This window comes from Silurus meridionalis, chromosome 13 (assembly GCF_014805685.1).
Source record: "Silurus meridionalis isolate SWU-2019-XX chromosome 13, ASM1480568v1, whole genome shotgun sequence".
Taxonomy (NCBI): domain Eukaryota; kingdom Metazoa; phylum Chordata; class Actinopteri; order Siluriformes; family Siluridae; genus Silurus; species Silurus meridionalis.
Genome location: NC_060896.1, coordinates 27370442 through 27395195, shown reverse-complemented (window position 1 = coordinate 27395195; position 24754 = coordinate 27370442). Strand labels below are relative to the sequence as shown.

General features: G+C 39.6%; 1 protein-coding gene across 2 annotated transcripts; it reads right to left on the bottom strand.

Annotated features, from left to right (window-relative positions):
* Positions 1-1627: 1627 nt before the first annotated feature.
* LOC124395850 (CBY1-interacting BAR domain-containing protein 2-like) lies at positions 1628-7471 on the bottom strand. Of its 2 annotated transcripts, XM_046864725.1 has the most exons (9): positions 7376-7471; positions 6121-6355; positions 5238-5306; positions 4308-4409; positions 4206-4211; positions 3804-3908; positions 3605-3718; positions 2326-2484; positions 1628-1947 (listed from the first exon to the last, which is right to left on the bottom strand). In XM_046864725.1, exons 1-9 carry the CDS (start codon positions 7396-7398, stop codon positions 1765-1767), a joined length of 996 nt encoding a protein of 331 aa, XP_046720681.1. In that variant the 5' UTR covers positions 7399-7471; the 3' UTR covers positions 1628-1764. The 2 variants fall into 2 exon arrangements, with proteins under 2 accessions (XP_046720681.1, XP_046720682.1); XM_046864726.1 differs by lacking the exon at positions 5238-5306.
* Positions 7472-24754: the final 17283 nt, after the last annotated feature.

Below are 24754 nucleotides of genomic sequence, written 5' to 3'. Positions count from 1 at the left end.
GAGGTGGAGCTGGAGGTAGCAGAGCTGAAGATGTTGAGATGTTCGTTGGGAGTGACGACGATGAACAGGATTAGAAATGAGTTTATTAGAGGGACAGCGCATGTAGGACGTTTTGGTGACAAGGTGAGGGAGGTGAGATTGAGATGGTTTGGACATGTGCAGAGGAGGGACATGAGGTATATCAGTAGGAGAATGCTGAGGATGGAGCCACCAGGAAGGAGAAAAAGAGGTAGTTGGTGTGAAAGAGGCAGATGTAGAGGACAGGGTGGTATGAAGACGGATGATCCGCTGTGGCGCCCCCTAATGGGAGAAGACAAAAGAAGAAGAAGACACATCTATGTGTTTTGCACAAGTGTACTATGTGAAATTATCTTTAACTTGCTCCATTACTGTTATTATTATTAGGGACGGATGATCCACTGTGGCGCCCCCTAATGGGAGAAGCTGAAAGCAGAAGAATAAGATTACAGTATTATTATTATTACTACCACATACTGCAATTAATCCCTAATTAATTAATTCATGAGTCTTTAGATTTTGTTGTTAAAATATGCAGTTTCTATTCATAAAAATAAATTCTCTATTGTAGAGTATTGTATTGCAATTCTGTAATGTAGATGTTGTTTATTTTTTGTCCATTTGGTCATAATCTTTTTGTCCCTTGCACTACATCAATACCGCCCTCTTTACATGCAGTACGCATTAAGTGCATTCCACATGGTGATGTTGAAATCGACCCGCATTCATTCCTGAAGGGTGAAGAACATCACAACGATCTGCATGTTGTAAACGTTGGTGCCCTCTTCTGACGGAGATGTTCAGCACGGTTCTCCTCGTTCAAGTCGAGACTCACATTTCAGTTCATTCACAGATTCGAATGTTCTGAATTGTTCTCACACAATCAGTGTGTTTTCTGGTTTATCGGGCAACATGTGAAAGTCAGTAGAATCATTTCCATCACTTTGATTCTGTATTGTTACAAAAGCATAAAGTTCGTTTGAAATATAGACATAAACATCTGTATAGACAGACAGAGAGATGAAAAGATGGACTGATCAATAGACAGGCAGAGAGATGAAAAGATATGCAAATTGACAGATAGATCAAAGATAGATCAGAGAGATCGTAAGATAGGCAAATCGATAGACAGTTAGATCAAAAGATAGAGAGATTAATAGACAGATCAAAAGAAAGACAGATCAATACACAAATATACCAGATCTATAGACAGACATTGATTAAATTATAGAAAAATTAATAGACAGACAGAGAGATGAAAATATATTTAAGAGAAACTGATGAATGGGTGGAAAGACAGATACAAAAAAAGAGGCAAGTAAGGACAGAGAAGGATGGATGGATAGATGGATGGTTGGATGGATGGATGGATGGATGGATGGATGGATATATAGACAAAAAAATATGAAAGGATAGATAAAATGTTATTTGAAAGGATAGATGTTAGATGGAGGAATAGATATGAATGTAACATTTCTTTGTTGAAAGAGGGGTGGATCAATTCATGGACAAAAGGGGAGAGAAGAAGAAGAAGAAGACCACTGAATTTTAAGCATTCATTCATATTTATTTATTTATGTAATTATTTATTTATTTAATCATAAAATACATTACCGTATTGAGTAATAAATAAAGAATAATAAATGCTTTGATTGGGCAGTAACTTCTGCTCTTGGTATGTCTATAATTTACACTCCGTATGACACGATCACTATCACAGTCACATGCCAGACTGAGGAACACTTCTCATTTCTGTTTGAGAGTTGTGGTGTACTGAGCAGCGTAGGATTGCCGAAAAGTCTGCGGCTCCTCCTCCTCATTCTCAGAGTCAGATCTCTCTTCTTCTTCTTCCTCTTCTTCTTCTTCCTCATCATCATCATCCTCCTCCTCATACATATCCTTCTGTCTGCGGACATTTCTGTTCAGAGTCTAAACATAAGAAGCAGGACAATGAAAATCTCTTGAAACACACTAGAAGACCCAGGATGGAGGTTCTGTGAATCTGCTCCTAGACACTAATTTATTGAAACCAAAAAAATGTCTATGGTTCTGCTCTGAAGAACATTTTCTCACGTTTAGTTAAAAAAAAAACTTCATAGATTCAAAAAAGCTCTTCAGATTCTTCCCTCCTTTAAAACTTTAATGATTTAGAGAACTCTCGAGGAACCTTCTAAGAGAAAGTCTCCTGTAAGAACATTAACAAGAAGAGCTGGTGCTCATTTATTATAGAAAGCAGTCATAAGTCATGAAGGTTTCGCCTTCAACTACATTTTCACTGATGACTTATTTATTTCCTGCTTGAGTCACCTTTTTCAGCTGATCTGAGCTCCGTATGGGGTTGGAGAGGCTCAGCTGCTGTGTCAGTCTCAGTGTAGATGGAGTAGGACTCGGGTATTGAGGCACAGCACTGATGGCAGCCGTGTTTTCCAAAAGAGGACCAGAAATCTGAATCTGGTTTCTGAAAAACTATAGAACAGCTTTAGGATATAGTCCAGCAAATGCTTTTTCTTTTTTTTTAATTCTACAATGTTCTGCAATAATTCTGCAGCAATGTGCACCTGCACCTCAACAAACAGCATTAAATATCCCTCTTTTCATATAGTAATACTTTCTTTATTCATTCTGTTTATCCATCCATCTATCTTTCCATATAATCACTGAATAACATTCATTCTTTACATCCATATCGTGTCATCTGTCCATCCAGCCATGTAACATTGCATATTAAATTCCAATCCAATTATCCATCCCACCAGTCATTTCTCTTTCCATTCATACATCTATCCATCCATCCATCCATCCATCCATCCATCCATCCATCCATCCATCCATCCATCCATCCATCCATGTAACATTGCATATTAAATTAGAATCCATTCATCCATCCAACCAGTCATTTCTCTTTCCATCCATCCATCTATCCATCCATCCATCTATCCATCCATCCATCCATTCATCCATCCATCCATCCATCCATCCATCCATCCATCCATGTAACATTGCATATTAAATTCCAATCCATTCATCCATCCAACCAGTCATTTCTCTTTCCATTCATCCATCCAACCAGTCATTTCTCTTTCCATCCATCCATCTATCTATCCAACCATCCATCCATCCATCCATCCATCCATCCATGTAACATTGCATATTAAATTCCAATCCATTCATCCATCCAACCAGTCATTTCTCTTTCCATCCATCCATCCATCCATCCATCCATCCATCCATCCATCCATCCATCCATCCATCCATCCATCCATCCATCCATCCATCCATCCATCTATCTATCAGTAAATCTTTTGAAATGCATTAATTCATTAATCTAACCATCCATTTCTTTTCCCATTCTTCCACCCATCATTCCAAAAATAATTTTATCCATTTATTTATCCAGCTCTCCTACCTATCTGTCTGTCTTCTGATCTGTCTATCTTTTGATCATCTGTCTGTCTTTCTAGCCATCTGTCTATTGATCAATGGGTCTTAAAGATATTCTGTATATCTTAATTTTGATATTTCACAAACAATTCCCCTTAAAACAGAGGGTAGACTTGAAAATCTATTAAATCACACAAATATTCACCTCTAGATCTTTGTCAATATCCATCATCTCCAGGTTGTTGAAGGTGTGCGTATAAACCTCCAGAGCTTTGGCATGGAACAGCATCTCCACCATGATGAAATCTGAGAAGATCCTCTAAAACAATAAAAGCTTTACTAGGTTGGTGGATGTATACCTCTGCACTTTCTGTGTATGTTGCATTGAAGACAAATTTACTGACCTTTACATCACACAGTTTCTGTCTCTGGAAGTCGGTGATGGTCTCTTCCATTTGCCTGGAGCTCCTGTTGGCATTGCTGCTGGCTTTCTGCAGGTTTGTTTCAGCCTGAGGAGGATTAATCCAATCCATGATGAAGAAACAGTGATCATCATCATCATCATTTATGTAGATGCTAAATATAAAGCTGTGCTCTAGAATTTGCCTTGAATTACTCGATGTATGAAGATCTGAAACCATTTGAAATTTTTAACTTAAAATAAAACGTTTTTTTGTTTTTGTTTGTTTGTTTGTTTGTTTGTTTTTTTTCAGATTTTCAGTCCAACCACATATATGTTCCAGAAAATAGTTTCAGAATTTTTGGCACCCTAAAGTTATGGTAACCTCCAGTCCCTCTGTGTTTACCTGCGTCTGATGAAAATAGGATTAAGGACAATAAAACATCGTCATGCTGTAATTTCTGTATTAATGTGAAACATGAAGAATTTGTGTATTGCTGCAGGATACGATACTCTGTATATCTGATGGGTTCCTCAGTCGGAGCTTTTCCAACCTCTGCAGCTCTTTTATCTCCTGGTTACGATCTGCGCTGAACCTCTTCAAGTCTGTCTACAAACCAAAGAGGAACATTAGAACTTAACAAAAAGTGTGAAAGGAGTGTGTGACTTCATGATTAAAGTATCAATCTGGAGCTAAAAGTGACTTTTGGAGTTAAATTGAGTTTCCACTTGATTCCATTAGAGTGCCACGTGGCATCAGTAGATGATCTCACTGTTTATCAACATACAGGTAAAATTAGTATCTTATTTTATTAACTGACTTATTTGAAATGCTTTAAATGCATGCATTTAGTCAATTACATTTAATTAAGGATCTGGTTATACATGTAGTTTCCAATAAATACATAGTACAAAAATATAATATTATACTATACTTTTATATATATATAATGATAAATTATAAAATGAAGTAAAATGTTAAAACAGTACAGTACTGTATACATAAAATAGCATTTTAGGGGTTTTGGAGCGTAAACACCAGGATAAACGGAGGAGTACCGTATAATATAATGTACTGTATTTTAACATTTGATATTTATGACATTCAGCAGAGAATCTTATCCAGAGTGATTTATTTATCTTGATTACAACATGAGGGGGTTGAAGGTTAAAGGCTTTAATCAAGGGCCCAGCAGTGGCAGCTTGGTGGTGCTGGGATTCGAACTCATGACCTTCTGATCAGAAGTCCAACATTTGTATCTAAAAAGATGCCACTTCACATAGTGATATAACATTATTCTCATTGAAAAAAACAATCGTTGTTAAAATAATTGCTCCAGTTTTTCACCATTTGCACTTTTAAATTATTTTTAATATTTGTTTGTAATAAAAGCAAAACCGAACCGAACCGAACCGAACCGAACCGAACCGAACTCACTCGTTTAGTTTTCACAATATTCCCGTACGCCTTTAACGGTGACACCACACGCGTTTCCAGCCTTTCAACCTACAGAAACCCAACATCATTAAAATATACAAATATATCATTGTAGTTCTCATTATAAATAACAGATATAATTACTTGTAAAAATATTTTACACATTAATATTTAATACAACTTTATATTAGTTTATAAACATTTATGATTATATACAGGTGAAATATTAATTACATCAATTAACTATATATATATATATATATATATATATATATATATATATATATATATATATATATATATATATAATTAATATATTTATATATTTTATTTTCATATACTCAAATACACTGTATGACCAAAAGTATTTGGACACTCGAATTTTCCATCCATATCTGGTTCTTCACAAAACTGCTACCACGAGGCAAAGGAATGAACTTTTACCTTCACCTACAAGATCTTAACGTGTTCCAGCATGACAATGTCCCCGTGCACAAAGCCAGCTCCATAAAGAGATTGCGTTACATGGGTTGGATGATGGGTTGGATAAAGATCTCCTGCTATAGAGCTCTGACTTTCAACCCTACTGAACACCTTTGGGATGAATGTGAACACTGGCTGCACCCCAGACCTCCTCACCTTCTCACCTACATCACTACCTGACTTTACTAACACTCGTGTTGCTGATTGAATCTCACACAAATCTCCACAAGCACATTCCAAAATCTAGTGGAACATCTTCCTAGAAGAGTGGATGTTATTATATTATAGTTTCTGAACATTCCATATATATATATATATATATATATATATATTTGTGCCACTGATTTATTAATTTTGTGTATTCATTTCAGGAACATGTGAGTCGATGTTCCTTCCTCACCTCGGCCTGTCTGTAGTCCTGCACCATGGCTAAATCTTCTGCAAAGTTCTTCAGGCAGATTCTCAGCTCAGGGCCTTCGTTGTTGGCGTAATCGTGCAGCTGCTGGACGAGCGAGTCGGCTTTGTCTCTCAGTTTAGCAGTTTTGCGGGTGTATGCGGCGAGAAGCGTGCAGAACTGACCCATGTACTTCTCGGCCTTGCTTATGGTCAACTCCATGCTCTTCAGCTGTGCATCTCTGTGGGAAAACACACACATATACACTAAAAGAAGTTGAAGTAAAGAACCACTGAACTCTACAGTACAGCTCATTTTCTTATAGATTGGAGTGGAAGATCTCCTGCTATAGAGATATAAACCATGTTAAACAACTTCAGGATGAACTGGTCCTCACCATCAGTACCTGACTTTACTGAGGAGCACAAATCTCAACTAACATGCTCCAAAATGTAGTTGAACATCTTCCCAGAAGAGTAAATATTATTGTGAGGAGTGAGGGATCTCTTACTGTAAGGTCCAATGTGTAGAAGCATGTAATGTTCTTATACAACATTATTTTTTCTTTTTATATTGAAGTACATCTATTTTTTACACACAAAAATGTAAATGCAGAAGCTTTTATTATTAATGGAATCATATTTTATTATGGGAATTATTAAAAATAAATATTTATTTTTACTCAAACACAGGAACAGTGTATTTCTTCCACCACTGCTAGACAAAATGCATATATATATAGATATATAATATAATATAATTTAATAAAATATAATATAATATAATATAATTATAATATAATATAATATAATATAATGTAAAATGTAATCAAATATATAATAGAATATAATAAAATATAATATAAAATAGAATAAAATAGAATAAAATAGAATAGAATTTAAAATATAATATAATATTATATAAAATGTAATAAAATATAATAGAATATAATGAATAGAATAGAATAGAATAGAATATAGAAGGTATAATAGAAGCCATTTCACCTTAAAGTGTATTTATTTGTCTATGCTTTAACATCACACACATTCACACAGTATTAAATATAAACTTGCACTGCAGCTGTACACATTATATTGTACAATATCACATTATGACCATGAATCCTTACTTTAGGACGTTTGTGAAGATCTCGATCTTCTGCTCAGTGTTTAAACGCACAGGTAAGGAACATTAATGAAATATATCATGCATATTTAATGATATAATCCCACTATCATAGCGCATTTGAGTTGAAATGTACCTGGAGAAGGCTGAAGAGGTCATGGTGGGATGAAAACTTAAAAAAAAAATTTCTTTTCTTGCTTTGTTTCTGCTTCTTGAAGGACGGGTAACTAAACCGTTGCTGTGGAGATGACAACAAACCAACTCTTCATGATGCACGACTTTGGTCCTGACCACTAGAGGGCAGCAGAATCATGTGAATCAGAATCAAGTGAATAAGAAGAACATTGGTGTGCATGAGTTCTTATGCATGTTGAATTGTGTGTTCATTTGTACTGTATGTTTTTTTTTGCCATCTTTTTGTTTATCAGTGTGTAAAAATGAAGGGCGAGTGTGTGTGTGTGTGTGTGTGTGTGTGTGTGTGTATAGTGCTTCCCTCGAGGACTGCTGTTGTGATAAACATCACAGTGTTGAGCAGCAGCGTGTCCCTAAAGTACAAACTAATGATGTGTCGGTCGCTAAAATAAGAAAAAAATGAGTCGAGTGTCAAACTCACTCAAGTAGATGTAAAGCTGTTGCATATTTAGTAAATATTTGTCTATTTATTTGAACAAATAAGCGAAGCAAAAAAAAAAACCACGCCTATTTTGCTCATTTGAAAGTAAAATATACAAGAAATGATCACATCAAGATTTTAGAATAGAAAGTAAGCAAAAAAAGAACAACTCTTTCTGCAAACATGGCCTGCTTTATGATTCGTTCAGAAATAGAAACAGTCGACTTTTATTTGTGGGGTCAAATTGTAAGTTCTCTTAAAAATATCCAGATATTTAGGACTACTGCATATTCCTGTGCATCAGATTATAATATATTATTATTCCATAACTAATGCTGATGCGATTTGCGCCTCGATGTGTAGCCAAAGATACGAAACATTAAAGATACACATGAAGCAGTTACCGATGTGATACGATACGATTCACCACCTATTATTGATTCGATTCGATTCAACACAACGAGATTCAATGGAAAAAACATCATGCTCTGCGATTCACTGTTACTGATAGTTCACTTTTATATCTTTGGTTCAGACAAACAGCAAATCATCAATTTACATACGTGCCTTCTGACTTTAGTCCTGTTGTGTCTCCAATAAGTTACAGCTCTACCTCTGCCATGTTAATCTGTATTCTATGTGACTCTCAGGACACGCCTCGGTCTCTGTAGTGTTACTTCATATTCACGTAGCAGCAGCAGTGCTGAGAGAATCTACATATCAAAAGTTTGTCACAAATTATTGATCACTTTCTAAATAATACAAGTATAGCGAATCTTCTAATAATGATTTATAAATAAATGGGTTTATAGCGATGCAAATATGTTTAAAACGATGCATAGGAATGGCAACTTGTATCCGATGCACACTTTGTGTCACGTAGAAAAAAGCAAGGATTTCTTTATTAATTTGTAATTTTTTTATTAAACAGCAATGTGATGCTAAAAACGATGAGTTCTAAAGCACACTGATGGGAGTTTCTATACACAGTGAATGTTCAGATCCAGCTGAACTTTAAATTGCTGAAAGATCTCCTTCTGAACCTAACAAGAACCTTTCCATGAAATCAAAATGATTGCGGCAGGCATCAGGTTATAATTTATGCATATCTTATTTCCTTTTCTTTCCCCAGCATGCATGGCATTAATTCCAGAGCGTGGCCTCTGAGGATTCTTTATTTGCTGTAAGACTCTCCAATCAAGATCATTCACCTTCACTCTGACTCTCAAGACAGGCAGCAGATCGTAATTCATCACTGGTGTCTCTGCGTGCCTTGTTTTCCCGTTCGGGTTTCAGAGACTCCGTCCTTTCCCGTGTCGCTCTCGGGGATGTGATGAGGTCAGAGCACTTTCTGATGTGAGGACAGCGGCTCTCTGATGGCCGTGATGGAGGAGGTGCGTGTTTACAAATGAGGAGAGAGCGAGCACTTGCCAGACCACAACCATAATACAAGCCTAGACTGTCTCTAGACACACACACACACACACACACACACACACACACACACACATGCATGCATGATCTAAAAGAGCCAAAACCTCAGGGCCGGTTTTACGAGACACACAGACATGGGAACACACACTGCGGTGATGATGTCAGGGACGGAGACTCTACCACAAAATGCAGAAGTTCACCATTGTATTGTCTCATTTGTTCGATGAGATTCACACACAATCGTCTTTTCATTTCGTTTTTGCAATAAAGTCTTCCAAACTGATCGTTTTCTGCGTGAAGATCGCACCTTCCTGGCTGCCAGTTTTGTTTTAAAGCCCTCAGGTCAGGAGTTTTTCAGTCGTTCCTTCAATTCATTTTGGCAACAGAACCACCTTCAAACGATTTTCAAACAAACGTAGTTTTTTTTTTTTTTTTAAACGATAAAAAAAAAAATCATTATTAAATACATATTAAAAGTATTTCATGTAACTTTTCCTGAATATTCCATGTAACCAGTGAGGGAATTCATGGAGAAGCAGTGCCGCACAGGTATAGGGGAATGTTGTGTTCATTCATTTTTTTATCGCAATTAAACAAATTAAAATGACGAGACCTTCGTTCCTTTTTTTTAAACAAAAATATAAAACTTTTTTTTGATGAATTTGATAAATCAGACAGAGAAAGTCACATGCCATACCAAAGTTCATGACTTTGCTGCATCAGCACATTTAATTGATTGACTTTTTTTTATCCATTTCTAGTTACGTTTATTTTTGTTCATAAAACGAGTCAGTTCTTGTTATGGATTATGTTCTTGCAACTATAAATACTCCTTCACCTGCAAATCAAGAAGATAAATGTAATCAATGGTTAAGATGTTGGCCTTCTGGATGAAAGGTTGTGAGTTTTAATCCCAGCACCATCAAGATACAGCTTCTGGGCCCTTGACTAAGGCCCTCAACTCTCACCTGCTCAGTTCTTGTTATCGCTTATTCTAGCAGCTGTAAACGGCCTTTCTTTCACCTGCAAATCAATTCATTCATAGTTAGAGTTAAGGGCCTTGCTCAAGGGCCCAGCAGTGGCAGCTCAGGAATAGTGGGATTTAAACTCATGACCTTCTGATCAGAAGTCCCACATCTTGTCCACTGATTCCCCTTCCCTCAACTCTAATTCCATGTCTGGAGAAGTGACGTTACTGAGAAACTCCTTGATGTTGACGTTTTTCTCGTGTCGTTAAACTGCTACAAAGTGCAATCACAGTGAAGACGTGTGAGCTCCGAATAACGAAGACGTCAGATGAGCGATTATTTTTTATTTCAAAAGGAACTGAAGTTAAGGGATTGTGATCAATGGCCTTCCCGTGAACAGGAGTGTGTAAGCCGGTGGGATTTATGTAAGAAGTAATAACGGTTTAATCGGCCAAGGTGGAGACAGAGACAGAGAGAAGTTGGAGAGTCTGTGGGTTAATCTGGAGGGAGCGATTATTCCGTCAGGAAGTCGTGTGTAATACATTAAAACGCAAGAGAGATTTATTTTATATGTTCGCTGATCAGTAAAACATGCAGCCCACATTAGATTCATGAAATAAGATCAGAAGAAGATTCAATTTCGCAGACTTTCACTGTTCACTTTATGAGCACGTATAGCTGTGTTGTGTGTGTGTGTGTGTGTATGTGTGTGTGTGTGTGTGTGTGTGTGGGTGGGTGTGTGTGTGTTTCGGGACTAGCAGCAGATTTGTTGTTCATATATGGGTCTCTAAAAGAGGACCTGTGTGTGTGTGTGTGTGTGTGTGTGTGTGTGTGTGTGTGTGTGTGTGTGTGTGTGTGTGTGTGTGTGTGTGTGTGTGTGTGTGTGTGTGTGTGTGTGTGTGTGTATGTGTGTGTGTGTGTGTGTGTGTGTGTGTGTGTGTGTGAGTGTGTGTGTGTGTGTGTGTGTGTGTGTGTGTGGCTGCCTGCTGCAGATTTGTGGTTAATGTGTGGGACTCTAAAAGTGTGTGTGCACTCTGTGTGTATGCATGTCTGGGTTGGCGTCAGGGCAGGCGCTGTGGTCAGCATCGCCGTGCCAACAGCAACACACTCGAAGTGTGTGTGTGAAAGAGAGCTTTTCACAGGTCACTGACACACTGAACCATTTCCTCAACCTCCTCATATCCTCCGTCTGTCAGCGACTCACAGCTTTTCTTCTCCAACTCCAACTCTTAACTCAGCTCTGCTTAATGTTCTTACTAGAACCTCGGACACTTCATTTCTTAGTGTTATTCCCTACACACACACACACACACACACACACACATCTATTGTCCAATCTAAACTACTACTGACATAATAAACACTGTACAGTCTCGTGCCGCAGTATCGAAGCGAAATAAATTATGATAAAGCTGCTTTTAGACAATGTCCATTGTAAAATGTGCTGTACAAATAAAATTTATTAGAAATAAAAGCGAATTTCATCGGTTGTCTTTTTTTAGGAAAGAATGTCCACTCTAGAGGTGTTTGCACAAATTAATAAATTGATACAAATTAGAGCAACATATTCAGATCGCAGACAATCTAGCAAAAGAGAGGCAGGAATAGTGCAGGAGGAGGCAGGGAGTTGCAGAAGCAGGCGAGGAGGGGCAGGAGAGGGCAGGGAGGGGCAGGCGGAGGCAGGGAGGGGCAGGAGGAGGCAGGGAGGGGCAGGAGGAGGCAGGGAGTGGCAGGAGGAGGCAAGGAGGGAGGCGCAGTAGGAGGCAGGGAGGGACAGAAGGAGGCAGGAGGAGGCAGGAGGAGGCAGGGAGAAGCAGGAGCAGGCAGGAGGAGGCAGTAGGAGGCAGGGAGGGGCAGAGGGTGGCAGGGAGTGGCAGGAGGAGGCAGGGAGGGGCAGAGGGTGGCAGGAGGAGGCAGGAAGTGGTAGGAGAAGGCAGGGAGGAGCAGGAGGAGGCAAGGAGTGTCAGGAGGAGGCAGTCATGATTACATTCACTTTTCTTCAAATTTTTCTTTGTGAAATTAATTTTTTATCAATCTGACTTAAGAATTCCTTATAATAGAGCTGTTACCTTAGAAATGTAACCACATAAATCAAACGCATTAATATACACTGGTGATTCAACGCCTTCTGACCAATCGGCTCAAGCAAGTCAGTAACGTATTGCTGGTTGATGTAACTCACCACACGTGATCTACCTACCAGTGGACTGATCTATAATGTATGACATGTTTTCCACATTGTTCTTCCTGTTCTGTTCCTCCTGCTGTTAACGGGCCTCTCCATCTCCTTCATTCCTCCTTCATTTACTTCCTCTAGAGTATCTTCACCCCTATAATAATCTCTCCTTGTCCCTTAATGAACTGCCAAACAAAGCTTACAAGTGTGTGTGTGTAGGGGGGATGGGAATTCTGCATGATGTTTCCACTGCTGCTCGGATGAAAAGTTTCTCCTTGTCTTGGAGCCTCTGAAACCTAAATAAACACGCCTAATTGGCTGTGGAGCCCCAGCAGTCTGGCAGTTTGAAAAGTCTTGCAGAGAGACCTGGTCCAGAAGTTTCCTGCTCGTTTGGAGAATGAATGAACATATGTGTATGTTGTGGTTTTAATGAAATCTTCAGCATTCACTAAATCATTTTGTTTAGTCATACTTCAGCGTGTTGTAGACCGTGTCATTACAAAGGTCTTTTGCGATGATTAAGCTTTGTAACAACTATTTATTTTCAACAAGAACTTTTGGAGATTTACGGTGACTTCCGGTGACGCAGGTGAAAAAGGGTGGTGGAGACCAGATGTGGGCGTGTCCCACTTTTAATTTGTAGAATGATTCACTAGATGGAGTTTAAAGACACCTGACCATAAGATGGCACGTTCCATGACACCCACTCAAAGAACAACACTATATGGACAAAAGTACTAGGACACGTGACTTTTCCACCCATGTGATTTTTCCACAAACTCTTACCACAAAGTGTCAAGTTTTATTAGTCATTTTGTATAAATTAGTCATTTTGTTATAAATGTATAATTTTCCTCAAAACTTACAAACAAACCCCATAATGGCAACCTGAAAAATGTTTGTATGAAATTAAATTAAATTAAATAAAAACCGGAATAAAATCACATGTACATAGGGTAAATATTCACTTTTTGCCATGAAACTCAAAATTGAGCTCAGGTGATCCTGTTTCCACTGATCCTCCTGGAGATGTTTCTACAACTTGATTGGAGTCCACCTGTGGTAAATTCAGTTGATTGGACAGGATATGAAAGGCAACACACCTATCTATAGAAGGTCCCAGAATTAACAGTGCATGTCAGAGCACAAAGCGAGCCATAAAGTTCAAGGAATTGTCTGTAGATCTCCATGCGAAACAAAATTCTCCAGTCTGATAAGACATAAGAAAGGTATAAATATTTACAAGTGGGTGTAGAAGTGTATGTATATATATTCAATGAATTATAATTATAAGAATATTTATATATGAGATAATAGCAAGAGGTTTTTTTTTAATAAAAAATATGGAAGACGGTAAGGTGCAAAGTACTGAGTGCAACGGTATTAAGAGTTCTGAGAATTCACAGCTACAGGAACTACACCATCTACACCAGCTACAGGAGCTACACCATACACCAGGTACAGGAACTACACCATCTACACCAGCTACAGGAGCTACACCATACACCAGCTACAGGAACTACACCATCTACACCAGCTACAGGAGCTACACCAACTTCAGGAACTACACCATCTCCTGGAGCTACACCAGCTGCAAGAACTACACCATCTATACCAGCTACAGGGGCAACATCAGCTACAGGATCTACACTATCTACATCAGCTACACCAGCTACAAGAACTACACCAGCTACAGAAACTACAGGAGCTACACCAGCTACAGGAACTAAACCAGCTACAGGAACTACAGGAGCTACACCAGCTACAGGAACTACACCAGCTACAGGAGCTATGCCAGCTACAGGAACTTTCAAAAGTAGTCCTACTGAGATTGAGGGATGTAAACATATCTATGAAACATATGAGACTGATTCCCATGTGTGTTGTTTTTATTATTTTTTTTTTAGAGTGACTGCATTTCTGAATTTAGTTCTACAGGCTCCAGGAGTGAAGGTTTAGAGAAGAAGTCCTCATTCTGGAGAAGTGTAGACAAAATGATAAGTGGAAATAAAACTGGAGACTCTGACAAGACCCACTGCTGTTCACTTTATCCCCCCTTTTTATAAGACCACATTTATTGACTTTATACAGCCACATGAACCAGATGGAAGAAGATAGAAAGGGTGTGGTTGGAGGGGGGTGGGGTGGGGGTAAAGACTGTGGTATGGAATTTGACACTAATTGCGCAGGTTGTCAATCTTGTACAGCCGCTGTATAGGCTTGTATCTAATCTATGCTCATGTTAGAGTGGCGGATTTAACGAGGTGTGAAAGACGAGAGATTTGAAAAGGACGAGGGGTTTAACTCATATGTGTTTCATTACCAGGAATAAAAAAAAAGAGTGGTTTTGTGTGAAATAGTGGGTGTGCGCTCATACAAGCTGCAGTTACAGCACAAGGTTCCAGCATCTCCATGAAGATCTGCTTTACATCAATTGGAGTGGAAGATCTCCTGCTATAGAGCTCCAGCCCATGTAAAGCAGATCTTCATTGTGCACAAGGGGCATCGTCATGCTGTAACAGGTTTGGATCTGCTTTCATGCTACTGCATCCAAAGACGTCCTGTGCAGTTGTGTTCCTCCAACTTTGATCAGAGGTCCATAAAATCTTTGTGAAAAACATTGTACCTTAGTATAGCAGGAGAAGGAGCTTGTAGGCCTTTGCATAGAAACAGGAGTTTGTGGACCTCCGACTGGCTGAAGAAGCAGCTTTGAGGTTCCAATTCATGAAAGGAAAAGGATACGGATTCCAGCCCGATTCCATTTCTGTTTGATTTGACCTCGTGTTAGCCAGAGAGAGAACTCACGATGGCACTGTGTTACTATTGATGTCACTGTGTTTGACTAAACTTGGCTGAGTCGGCTTTCCCAGCTGGCCCTCTCTTCTGTCTCTTTCCCTCCCTCCCACATCTCCTATGAGAATCTCAGCCTGGCAGCTCTTGTCTTTTGTGTCCTGCTATGAGTACAGCCCTGAATAGAGCCCAGAGACTGAAAAAAGACCCTTAACTGCAGCCAAATGTTTTTTTTTTTTCTTTCTCCATCAACTGGGTTTTGGGGTTAGCTCTTAAACTTATATCCCCATGGCTGCTGCTTTCAATTCTGTCATGAAAACCAGCAAAAGATGAAAAGAGGGAAAAAGGGTTTGGAGCTCAGCCTTGGAATCGTTTTTTTCTGTCCATGTGTGTGGGTGAAGGTTTGAATGGGTACGGCTGCAGTCAAAAGTGTTGACATTGCGGGGATGTGTGAGTGGTTTGTAATGGAGCAGGAACTGGCAGGTCATACAGGCCACAACTTTGCTTCCTCGCTGAGCAAATAAACTTTCTGGTCCACTGCGTCTCTACAATAGAAATGATGCAACGAGGCTTGTATGAATGCATTTTCATATAACAGAAGGCTATTTTAAGGACATCGCAGTTTAAAGTGGATGAATGACCAGAGTTTTAATGAAGTGGACCGGCTAGGTGCTGATGATGATGATGATGATGATGGGGATTAAAACGTCTTCAAATATATTTGCATATGCACGCCAAGGACCTAAACGTTTGCATGGCCATGTTATAAAATCTATTTCATATTAAAACATCTATAGAGTGAATTCATTGATGACTAAAGAACAGACAATCACATCCAAGAGCTTCTAGATGCTCTCCAATTGTATCTCTGAGTATGCTTGTCATTTCTTTTCTTATGTAATAAGGAATGGCATTTCAATTGTCCGGCCTTCATTCAAACCTACAGAGAAGTGCATAGGATTTTATGCATGTTAAAAGACAACTGCCTCTGGATTCTGCCTAATTAGAGAAATATTATATGCCCATTATATTATATTCACATCCAATGTGCTCTAGAGTCACTCTTAGCATGGTTATATACCTCCCAAAATGCAGTAGAATGCTGTAGTTTTCCCATTTCACTCGCTCACCTTCTTATCATCTAGCTTCATCGAAGTCTGGGTTTGCATACGTCCATGTGAATCTTTTCAAAACTCGGAAATAGAAGGCAAAATTATTCCAGATGACGAATTGTCGATTCGGATTAAAGCTGATTTAAGGCATTGTTGCTTTGGAGGTTCATCAAAGCGTCATTGGGACACTCTTCCATGTTTCGATTACTCATGCTGTGTACATCTTGCGCTGGCCGTCCAGTGCTTTTTGGATTTCGGTTACAGTCCACAGTTCTCCTGTAACATAGACATGTGAGTTTTTGGAACCATTCAGGATGTTCAGTGAAGAGGAACGGTAATAAAACTCCGCCACACATTTTCCACCAATCGTCTTTATCAGCTTGAATGTATTTGTCATCCATTTAAGTTTAACACTGCGTTTTTCCTACCTACCTTTCCTTCTTAGTAGAGGTGTTCCTCAAGCTTCAATAGTGGGTCCTATAAATTTGTTTGAACGTGATAGAATTTTCCCTTTCAAAATACTTTACAAATTACTTGTGTCTACACCCAGAGCTTATTCAAAGCTCTTTGGGAAAGAGGACTCATGATTAGCGATGGGTTCCAAGAACCGGTATTTGTTTGGACCGGTACATAACTGGTTCAATACCAGCCTACCGATATGCTTCAGGACAAACGGTACTGTTATCGACATTTGCGTTGTTTTCTCTCCGTGCACTTCTGTTTTAATATTCAATTAAAAGCTGTTGCTTGTCATTTTTCTTTCTGAATGATGTCATCATGTAGCCGACGTTTGCTCGACGCACATGTGATATGCGTGCGAATGCGCATGTGCGCCGTGTGTTTGTGTGCAGTCATGGCAGCGATGTTGAAACGTTCGTAAGGGTGGGCTAATGTTACAAAACTAAGCGAAACAAGTGTCAGATGCAATATAAGCAGTGGTGTGATAGTGAACAAAGGAGTCAACACTCATTTACAACATGAAACATTTACAAACAAAACACACAATCTACCTCAAGCAATGCGCAAGATTTACTACAGTGCATCCAGAAAGATTTCACAGAGCTTCACTTTTTGCACATTTTGTTATTTTACAACTTTATTCCAAAATTTATTCAATTCATTATTTTCCTCAAAATTCTCCAAACAAAACCCCATAATGACAACGTGAAAGAAGTTTGTTTGACGTTTTTGCAAATTTATTGAAAAAAGAAATAACACGTACATAAGTTTTCACAGCCTTTGCTCAATACTTTGTTGAAGCTCCTTTGGCACCATTTAGAGCTTCAAGTCTTTTTGAATTTAATGCTTCAAGCTTGACACACCTATTTTTGGGCAGTTTCTCTCATTCTTCAATTCAGAACTTCAGGTTGGATGGGGAGCATCAGTGAACAGCTATTTTCAAATTTTTAAAGAGATGTTTAATCGGGTTAATGTCTGGACTCTGGCTGGGCCACTCAAGGACGTTCACATAGTCGTCCCGTAGCCACTCCTTTGTTATCTTGGCTGTCTGCTTAGGTCATTGTCCTGTTGTTAGATGAACCTTTGCCCAAGTCTGAGGTCCAGAGCGCTCTGGAGCAGGTTTTTATCAAAGATGTCTGTACATTGCTGCATTCATCTTTCTCTTGATCCTGACCATTCTTCCAGTTCCTGCTGCTGAAAAACATCCCCACAGCATGATGCTGCCTCCACCATGCTTCCAGCGGCGGTCAGGGCCACCATCAGAAGCACCATCAGAAGCACTGACCTACATTTACAACCTAAATTCTAATATTTGTTCCATGAAATTGTATACATTTTGTTCCCAACAGTTTATTCTCTTCATTTCGTAGCGTTTCTCTCGGCTGCACTGCTTCCAGTACGTGTATGTGAATGTTAGATTTTTTTGTCCAATCAAATTTCAGCCTCTATGTGCTGCCATGTCAATCTAATCTGCCCAGAGCCTTTAAAGTCTGTACTGCGGGCCTTTCTATCTTGTCTCTGTTTCTTTAACCAATCAGATTTCATATTCGCCTCACAGGGCAGCTAGCTAACCCAGAATAGCGTCAGCATTTTTCCATCCTCTGATTGGTTGGTCAGAGGGAAACTGTTACAGCCAAGTTCGACTTTCGGAACCCGTCTGTAGCATCTCAGAACATGTCTTTTTTTATTTTTAATAAAATTGCGAAGATTTCAAAGAACCTTTTTTCATATTGTCATTATGGGGTTCTGTTTGTAGAATTTTGAGGAAAATAATTTATTTATCCATTATGGAATAAAGCTGCAACGTAACAAAATGTGGAAAAAGTGAATCGCTGTGAAAACTTTCCGGATGCACTGTATGTCTTTGTGACCTCCCAACTCCAACTCTCCTCCTTTGTATTTAAAAAAAATGCTTTATGTGCCTTTTGCTGTTTGCTTAAAGGCATTTGTAAACTGCAGTACTAAAATTCGTCAGTAATAAAATAACTTGAAATTTTCAACAACATGTCTATTTGCAGTATCGATAACAGTATCGACAAGTTCCGATATCGATAAGCAATATCGATAAGTAATGGTAAGGCGTATTAAATTAGATTAGATTAGATTAGATTAGATTAGATTAGATTAGATTAGATTTAACTTTATTGTCATTGTGCAAGGTAAATGTACAGAGCCAAAGAAATTCATTGTCTGATTGTGAATGGATTGTGCAATTCTATTTGTTTAATTTCTTTCTATGCTAGCACACATGGTGTGAAACACAGCATTATTTGAATCTGTGGCAATGCCCTTGTTCAGGAATGCCTACAAAAAAAATGGAGAATTTCCCATATAAGAAGGTTGTGAGTCATGCACGCCTGTGTAGTAGTTTTATAAACCCTCTTTTGATCATCGCAAAACTTGAAACAGAAAGTAACCGTTTAAAAAAAATTAAGGTTCTGTTGAAGAGAATTAATCCATTTTCTGGATTGCTCCTGAACTTAACTTTCACATTTGAATAAATAAACTCGACACTCATAAGCAAGTGTGTCTAAGTCAAAGGTCTACATAGAACCCAACTCCCTCAGACATTTAGAGCAAGTAGTCAATGATACAAAATCATCAATTAAACATCAATTAAACTGCAACGACTTTTATGTTCACCCAGCACCACTATCAGGCATTACTGTTTCAGCATATTATGCATTGAAAGCGGTCGCTCAGTGGTTAAGATGATGGTCTTTGGATTAGAAGTTTAAATCCCAGCAGCACCAGACCTTGACACCTTAACTGCTCATTATATAAATTGTAAGTTCCTCTGGATGAGGGTATCTGCCAAATACTAAAAATCTACTCATCACTTAAACATGTATTGAGACAGAATGGGGCATGTTGTGCAACAGCATTGGTCATTTCCTGTGAAGTCCAATGATGATGACATCCCTCTAAGACTTGGTTCTTTTGTCTAATGTGGCTTTGAATAAGTGGTCAGATATGACGGTAGTGTGAATAAGACTAATACTTCATTTGTGGTACCCCCCCCAGAGGGGCAGAAAGCACACTTCAGCTGAAGTGATTCCCAAGCAGCTTCTAATTCAAACCCATCCATGAGGCAGTGTATTCAGGAGACACCTAAAACCAACCTGTCACTTTATGGAAACTTAAGACCTAACAGTCTAATGTGTGTGTGTATAGGAATGTTGATCTGAGGTTGGTGGGATGCTCTGAAGGACGGTGAGATTTTTTCCACCGAAGGCGTCAAGTTGTCCGTATTTACCCCAGCAACTGACTATGAGCGAGGGAGAACGAACAGAAAACCGGAGGGAGGGAACAGTGCGAGCTTCTTCCGAAAGAGGCATGCGGCCAACATCAACAGCCGACTCCAGTAGGTCGGCACAGGAAGAGAGAAAGAAAGTGAGAGGGGGAGAGGGAGAACGAGTGCGAGCCCAGAGCCTGATTTGTGTGCTTGCTTTTTTTGTGTGTGTGTGTGTGTGTGTGTGTGTGTGTGTGTGTGTGTGTGTGTGTGTGTGTTGCGGTTTGTGTTCAGGCTCCATGGAGCTCCTCCAGCACCGGCACACATTCCTTTCCCATTATCCCTTGCTCTTTATGGGCACGCACACAATCACACATTCCATCCTCTCTTCTTCTGATCACGGTTTGGCTACAGGGAAAAGATACATTTGCAAAAAAAGTTGCTGGAAATTTATTAGTATTTGTAATGATGCCGCAGAGAATTAAATTTACGGGTTTCTTTTTTATGTATCTGATTCACACAGCATGAACTACATGTTTCATTCAGGTCATGTGGGTCGAAAAAAAAACTCTCTGTAATTGATAAATATTCTAGCTTTAATAAAATATCTGTACAGAGAGGAAATTTTGGGTCTCTGGTCTATGTTTAGCTTTAAGCACTGTTAAATGGATGATAAGGTGGACCACCATCATCCAACCATTCAAGACAACATCCTGGTTCCCAGGATCCCGGTTGTTCCTTTTCGTTGTACAAACCTTGGTCCAAGATTTCAGGACTCGCTTCAGATCGGATTCAGATCAAAATACAGATTCAGATCAAAATACGGCATCTATGCCCCGACATTTGGAATGTCCCCCTGAAAAATGGCAAAAACAAATTTTAATATTATAAATTTTAATTTAAAATGAGTTTTACTCATATCATATCTGTTTTGATAATAAAGATTGGCTTTCGAACTAAAATTTTACTTAGTTATTAATAAATCACCAATAGTTGATTGCTGGAACTTTCGGCTATATCTTTTTTCTGACTTCCAGACAGCGGCCTCTAGAGGCGAATCACTGATGCTGCATGCTGTTTGTTTTTACACGTGAGACTACACGCTGCACGGAGAGCGATTTATTATATTTATTAAGTGTACAAGTAGACTATTTATTAAGTAGACGTGGCTGGAGTTTTTTGCTCCAATGTTTGAATAAAAGACAGCTTTGAAAAGACTTTTTCTTGTTCATAAATACATTGTTTATTGTTTTTATTTCAGTGGAACAGTTAAAATGCAGTGTATTGAAGCCTTACTAGTGAGAAATAAATACATTCTCTGTTTCTCTGTTGGGTTGAAATTCTGTGAAAATAAGATGTAAGTTGGCTATGTGTATCATGAGCAACTGTGTGTGTGTGTGTGTGTGTGTGTGTGTGTGTGTGTGTGTGTGTGTGTGTTTAACGGGCATAGCAGGAGAGTGCTTACTATTCATGTTCTCATGTCAGTGACACTGCTGTGTAACTTGATGCGGTGGATGTAAGTGCTTTGGCAGTACCACTGAAGCTTTTCTGTGTGTGTGTGTGTGTGTGTGTGTGTGTGTGTGTGTGTGTGTGTGTGTATAACAGCCACTTCCAGAATGAAAAGCTGTTTTTTTTTTAGACTGGCTCCCCCGTCCAGCTCACATCTGCTACTGTGAACAGGTGTTATAGGCTTCATCATTGTGTGTGTGTGTGTGTGTGTGTGTGTGTGTGTGTGTGTGTGTGTGTGTGTGTGTGTGTGTATCTATCGGTCTGTCATTGGTGTCATGCAGAGATAAACCAAAATGACTGACACATACAGGTGAGGTGTGTGTTCGTATGCGAGCGTGCGTGTGTGCGTGTGTGTGTGTGTGTGTGTGTGTTAAAGACAGTGTGTGTACAGGATGTCTTTCATGTCCTCACCTCATTCCTTCGGCTCCAACAGTCTTGCTCTTTTTCACCTCTTTGGGTCAAAGGTCAGCCCTCACTGTGGTCTGTCTGTCTGTCTGCCTCTCTTCCTGTCTGCATGTCTATCTGTCTACTGTATCTATCTGCCTGTCTGTCTGCCTCAATTTCTGTCTGCCTGTCTAGCTATCTACTGTATCTGCCTGTCTGTCTGTGTAACTTCATCTGTCTGTCTGCCTTGATGTCTTTTTTTCTGTCTGCCTCTTTGCTTGTTTGTCTCTCTGTCTGTCTCATTGCCTGTCGGTCTCTCTGTTTGTCTGCCTCTTTGTCTGCCTGTCTGTCTGTCTGTCTGTCTGTCTGTCTGTCTGTCTGTCTGTCTGCCGATTTTGTCTGTCTGTCTCTGGTTGTCTCTTTGTCTGTCTGTCTGCTTCTTTGTCTGCCTTTTTATGTCTGTCTATCTGTCTGAATTTTTGGTCTGTCTGCCTCTTTGTCTGTCTGTCTCTATTTGTCTCTTTGTCTGCCTGCTTTTTTGTCTGCCTCTTTTTCTGTCTGTCTGCCTGCCTTTGTTTGTCTGTCTGTCTGTATGCCTTTTTTCTGCATGTCTGTCTCACTCTCTCTCTCTCTCTCTCTCTCTCTCTCTCTCTCTCTCTATCTGCCCATTTGTCTGTTTCTATGGCTTTTTTGTCTGTATGTCTGTCTGTCTTTCTGTCTGCATACTGTCTGTCTGTCTGTCAGTCTGCCTGTCTGCCTGTGTCTCTTTGTCTGCCTTTTTGTTTGTATCGCTATCTGTTATTTTGTTTGTCTGTCTGCTTCTTTGTCTGTCTATCTGTGTCTGATCATGATCCGATAAGTTTGTTGTGTCTGTGCTCGGATGGAGAGAGTTCTCTGATCAGTATGTGTGTGAGTGTGAAACACAAAGCCAAGGCTGTAAACAGAGCGTCTTTCTGAAAAGATTTTCTTGTTGACGCAGGAAGGAAAGGACAAGTCACTTTAAACAGACAGACAAGTGTGTGATGAAAAGCTTTCTGTCAGCTGGACGAGGACTGTGTTTATAAGCCTGAGGGAATGCTTTCTATTCAATCAACCCTGACCTTAGAAAAGAGAGAACGAGAAAGAGAGACAAAAAAGAAAGGGGGGATAGAAAAAGAAACACAAGGAAAGATATATAGACAGAGAGACAGCCCAAGAGTACTTGGAGACAGACAGAGAGAATGAGAGAGAGAGAAGGGAAAGAGAGAGAGAGGGAGGAAGGGAGGAATAATGTATGAATAAAGCAGCTGTATGAATCACTGTTCTTTGGCAGTTGACCTCTATGCTTATTTTCTCACTCCTTTTGACAATATTTCAGTACAGGGAAATTTCACAAGTGTGTTTCTGGCTCTCAGCTGCGTCTCTAAATCAGCCAGGAGTCAATTCTCCAAACACTAATCCACACGTTTGTTTGCTTAGACAGCAGAAATGTGGATTGGTGTTTGTGAGAGTCATGCTGAGGAGACGTGTTGAAAGCTTGGTGGGCTTTAATGGAAGCTCGGTGAACGTTTGGTGGACGTTCGGTAGACATTTGGTGGACGTTTGGTAAACACGTTGCTCTGAATTACTGAATGTCCTGGTGAAAATAGCGTGATGGGGAAAAGGGGGCACTTCCTGATCTGGCTCCTGACCCTGTGAACTGTGTGTGAGCTGTACTTCCTACACACACATACACACACATCCATCTATCCACAGAGAAAGAGATTTGTCCTTTTGCCACCCTCTCTAGTTCTCTCCCTCGTTCTCTCCCTCTCTCTTCTATTTGAGAAGAAACATCTGCTCCAAAGTGAACATGTCTTTGACCCCTCTCTTTCTTTACCCCGAACAGCTGGGACACATCAATACAGCTCATCATTTGTGCACACACACACACACACACACACACACACACACACACACACACACACACACACAGATTCTACCACCTGTTATAACTCGCTGTCATTCCCTACTGGGGGCTCAGGTCACATCAAAGCATTTAAGTAACTGCTTTCTTCAAATCGGATTCTTAACAAAAATCCAATCTTTGCTTTAATCAGATGCACAGAAGTTCAAATTGAACCAGACCGAGCCGTTGTGTCCTTTCTTAAGGCATATGATTACTGAAAATAGGTGTGGTTTAAAAATATTGACTGTAGCGTGTAATGTTCAGTGTTTCTATGATCAGGGATTAAAATCAGAGTTGGTGATCAACGCTGTCAAATCACTAGTCGGTATGGCAGGCGGTCACTTATGTTTCATACATGATGCTCACTTGCTTTGCTGGTGAAGTTCATAGAAGCCAAACCTGTGCAGATTTAGTGGCACAACTCAACTCGTGAGTTATTATGAAATAATAAATACTGCCTGATCACATACTCTTACTATTCAACAAACAACTGTCTGTCTGTCTGTCTGTCTGTCTGTCTGTCTGTCTGTCTGTCTGTCTGTCTGTCTGTCTGTCTGCCTCTTTGCATGTCTGTCTCCTTGTCTGTCTGTCTGTCTGTCTGCTTCTTTCCAATCATGTCTGTCTGTCTGTCTGTCTGTCTGTCTGTCTGTCTGTCTGTCTCTTTGTCTGGCTGGCTGTCTGCATGTTTCTCTCTTTGTCTGTCTGTCTGTCTGTCTGTATATCTGCTTCTTTCCATTCATGTCTGTCTCTTTGTCTGTCTGTCTGTCTGTCTGTCTGGCTGGCTGGCTGTCTGCATGTTTCTCTCTTTGTCTGTCTGCCTGTCTGTCTATTCCTCTGTGCCTTATTGTTTGTCTTCCTCTCTGTCTGTCTATCTGTCTGTCTGACTCTTCGTCTGCCTGTATGTCTTTGTT

Excerpts from the sequence above, each read along its gene's own strand:
- LOC124395850 (XM_046864725.1), bottom strand. The coding sequence starts at position 7,398 with ATGACCTCTTCAGCCTTCTCCAG. Across the intron at positions 4,410-5,237 it reads ATATTGTGAAAACTAAACGA|ACAGACTTGAAGAGGTTCAG; the intron begins GTGAGTTCGGTT and ends TTTGGTTTGTAG. Across the intron at positions 3,719-3,803 it reads AGAAACTGTGTGATGTAAAG|AGGATCTTCTCAGATTTCAT; the intron begins GTCAGTAAATTT and ends TTATTGTTTTAG.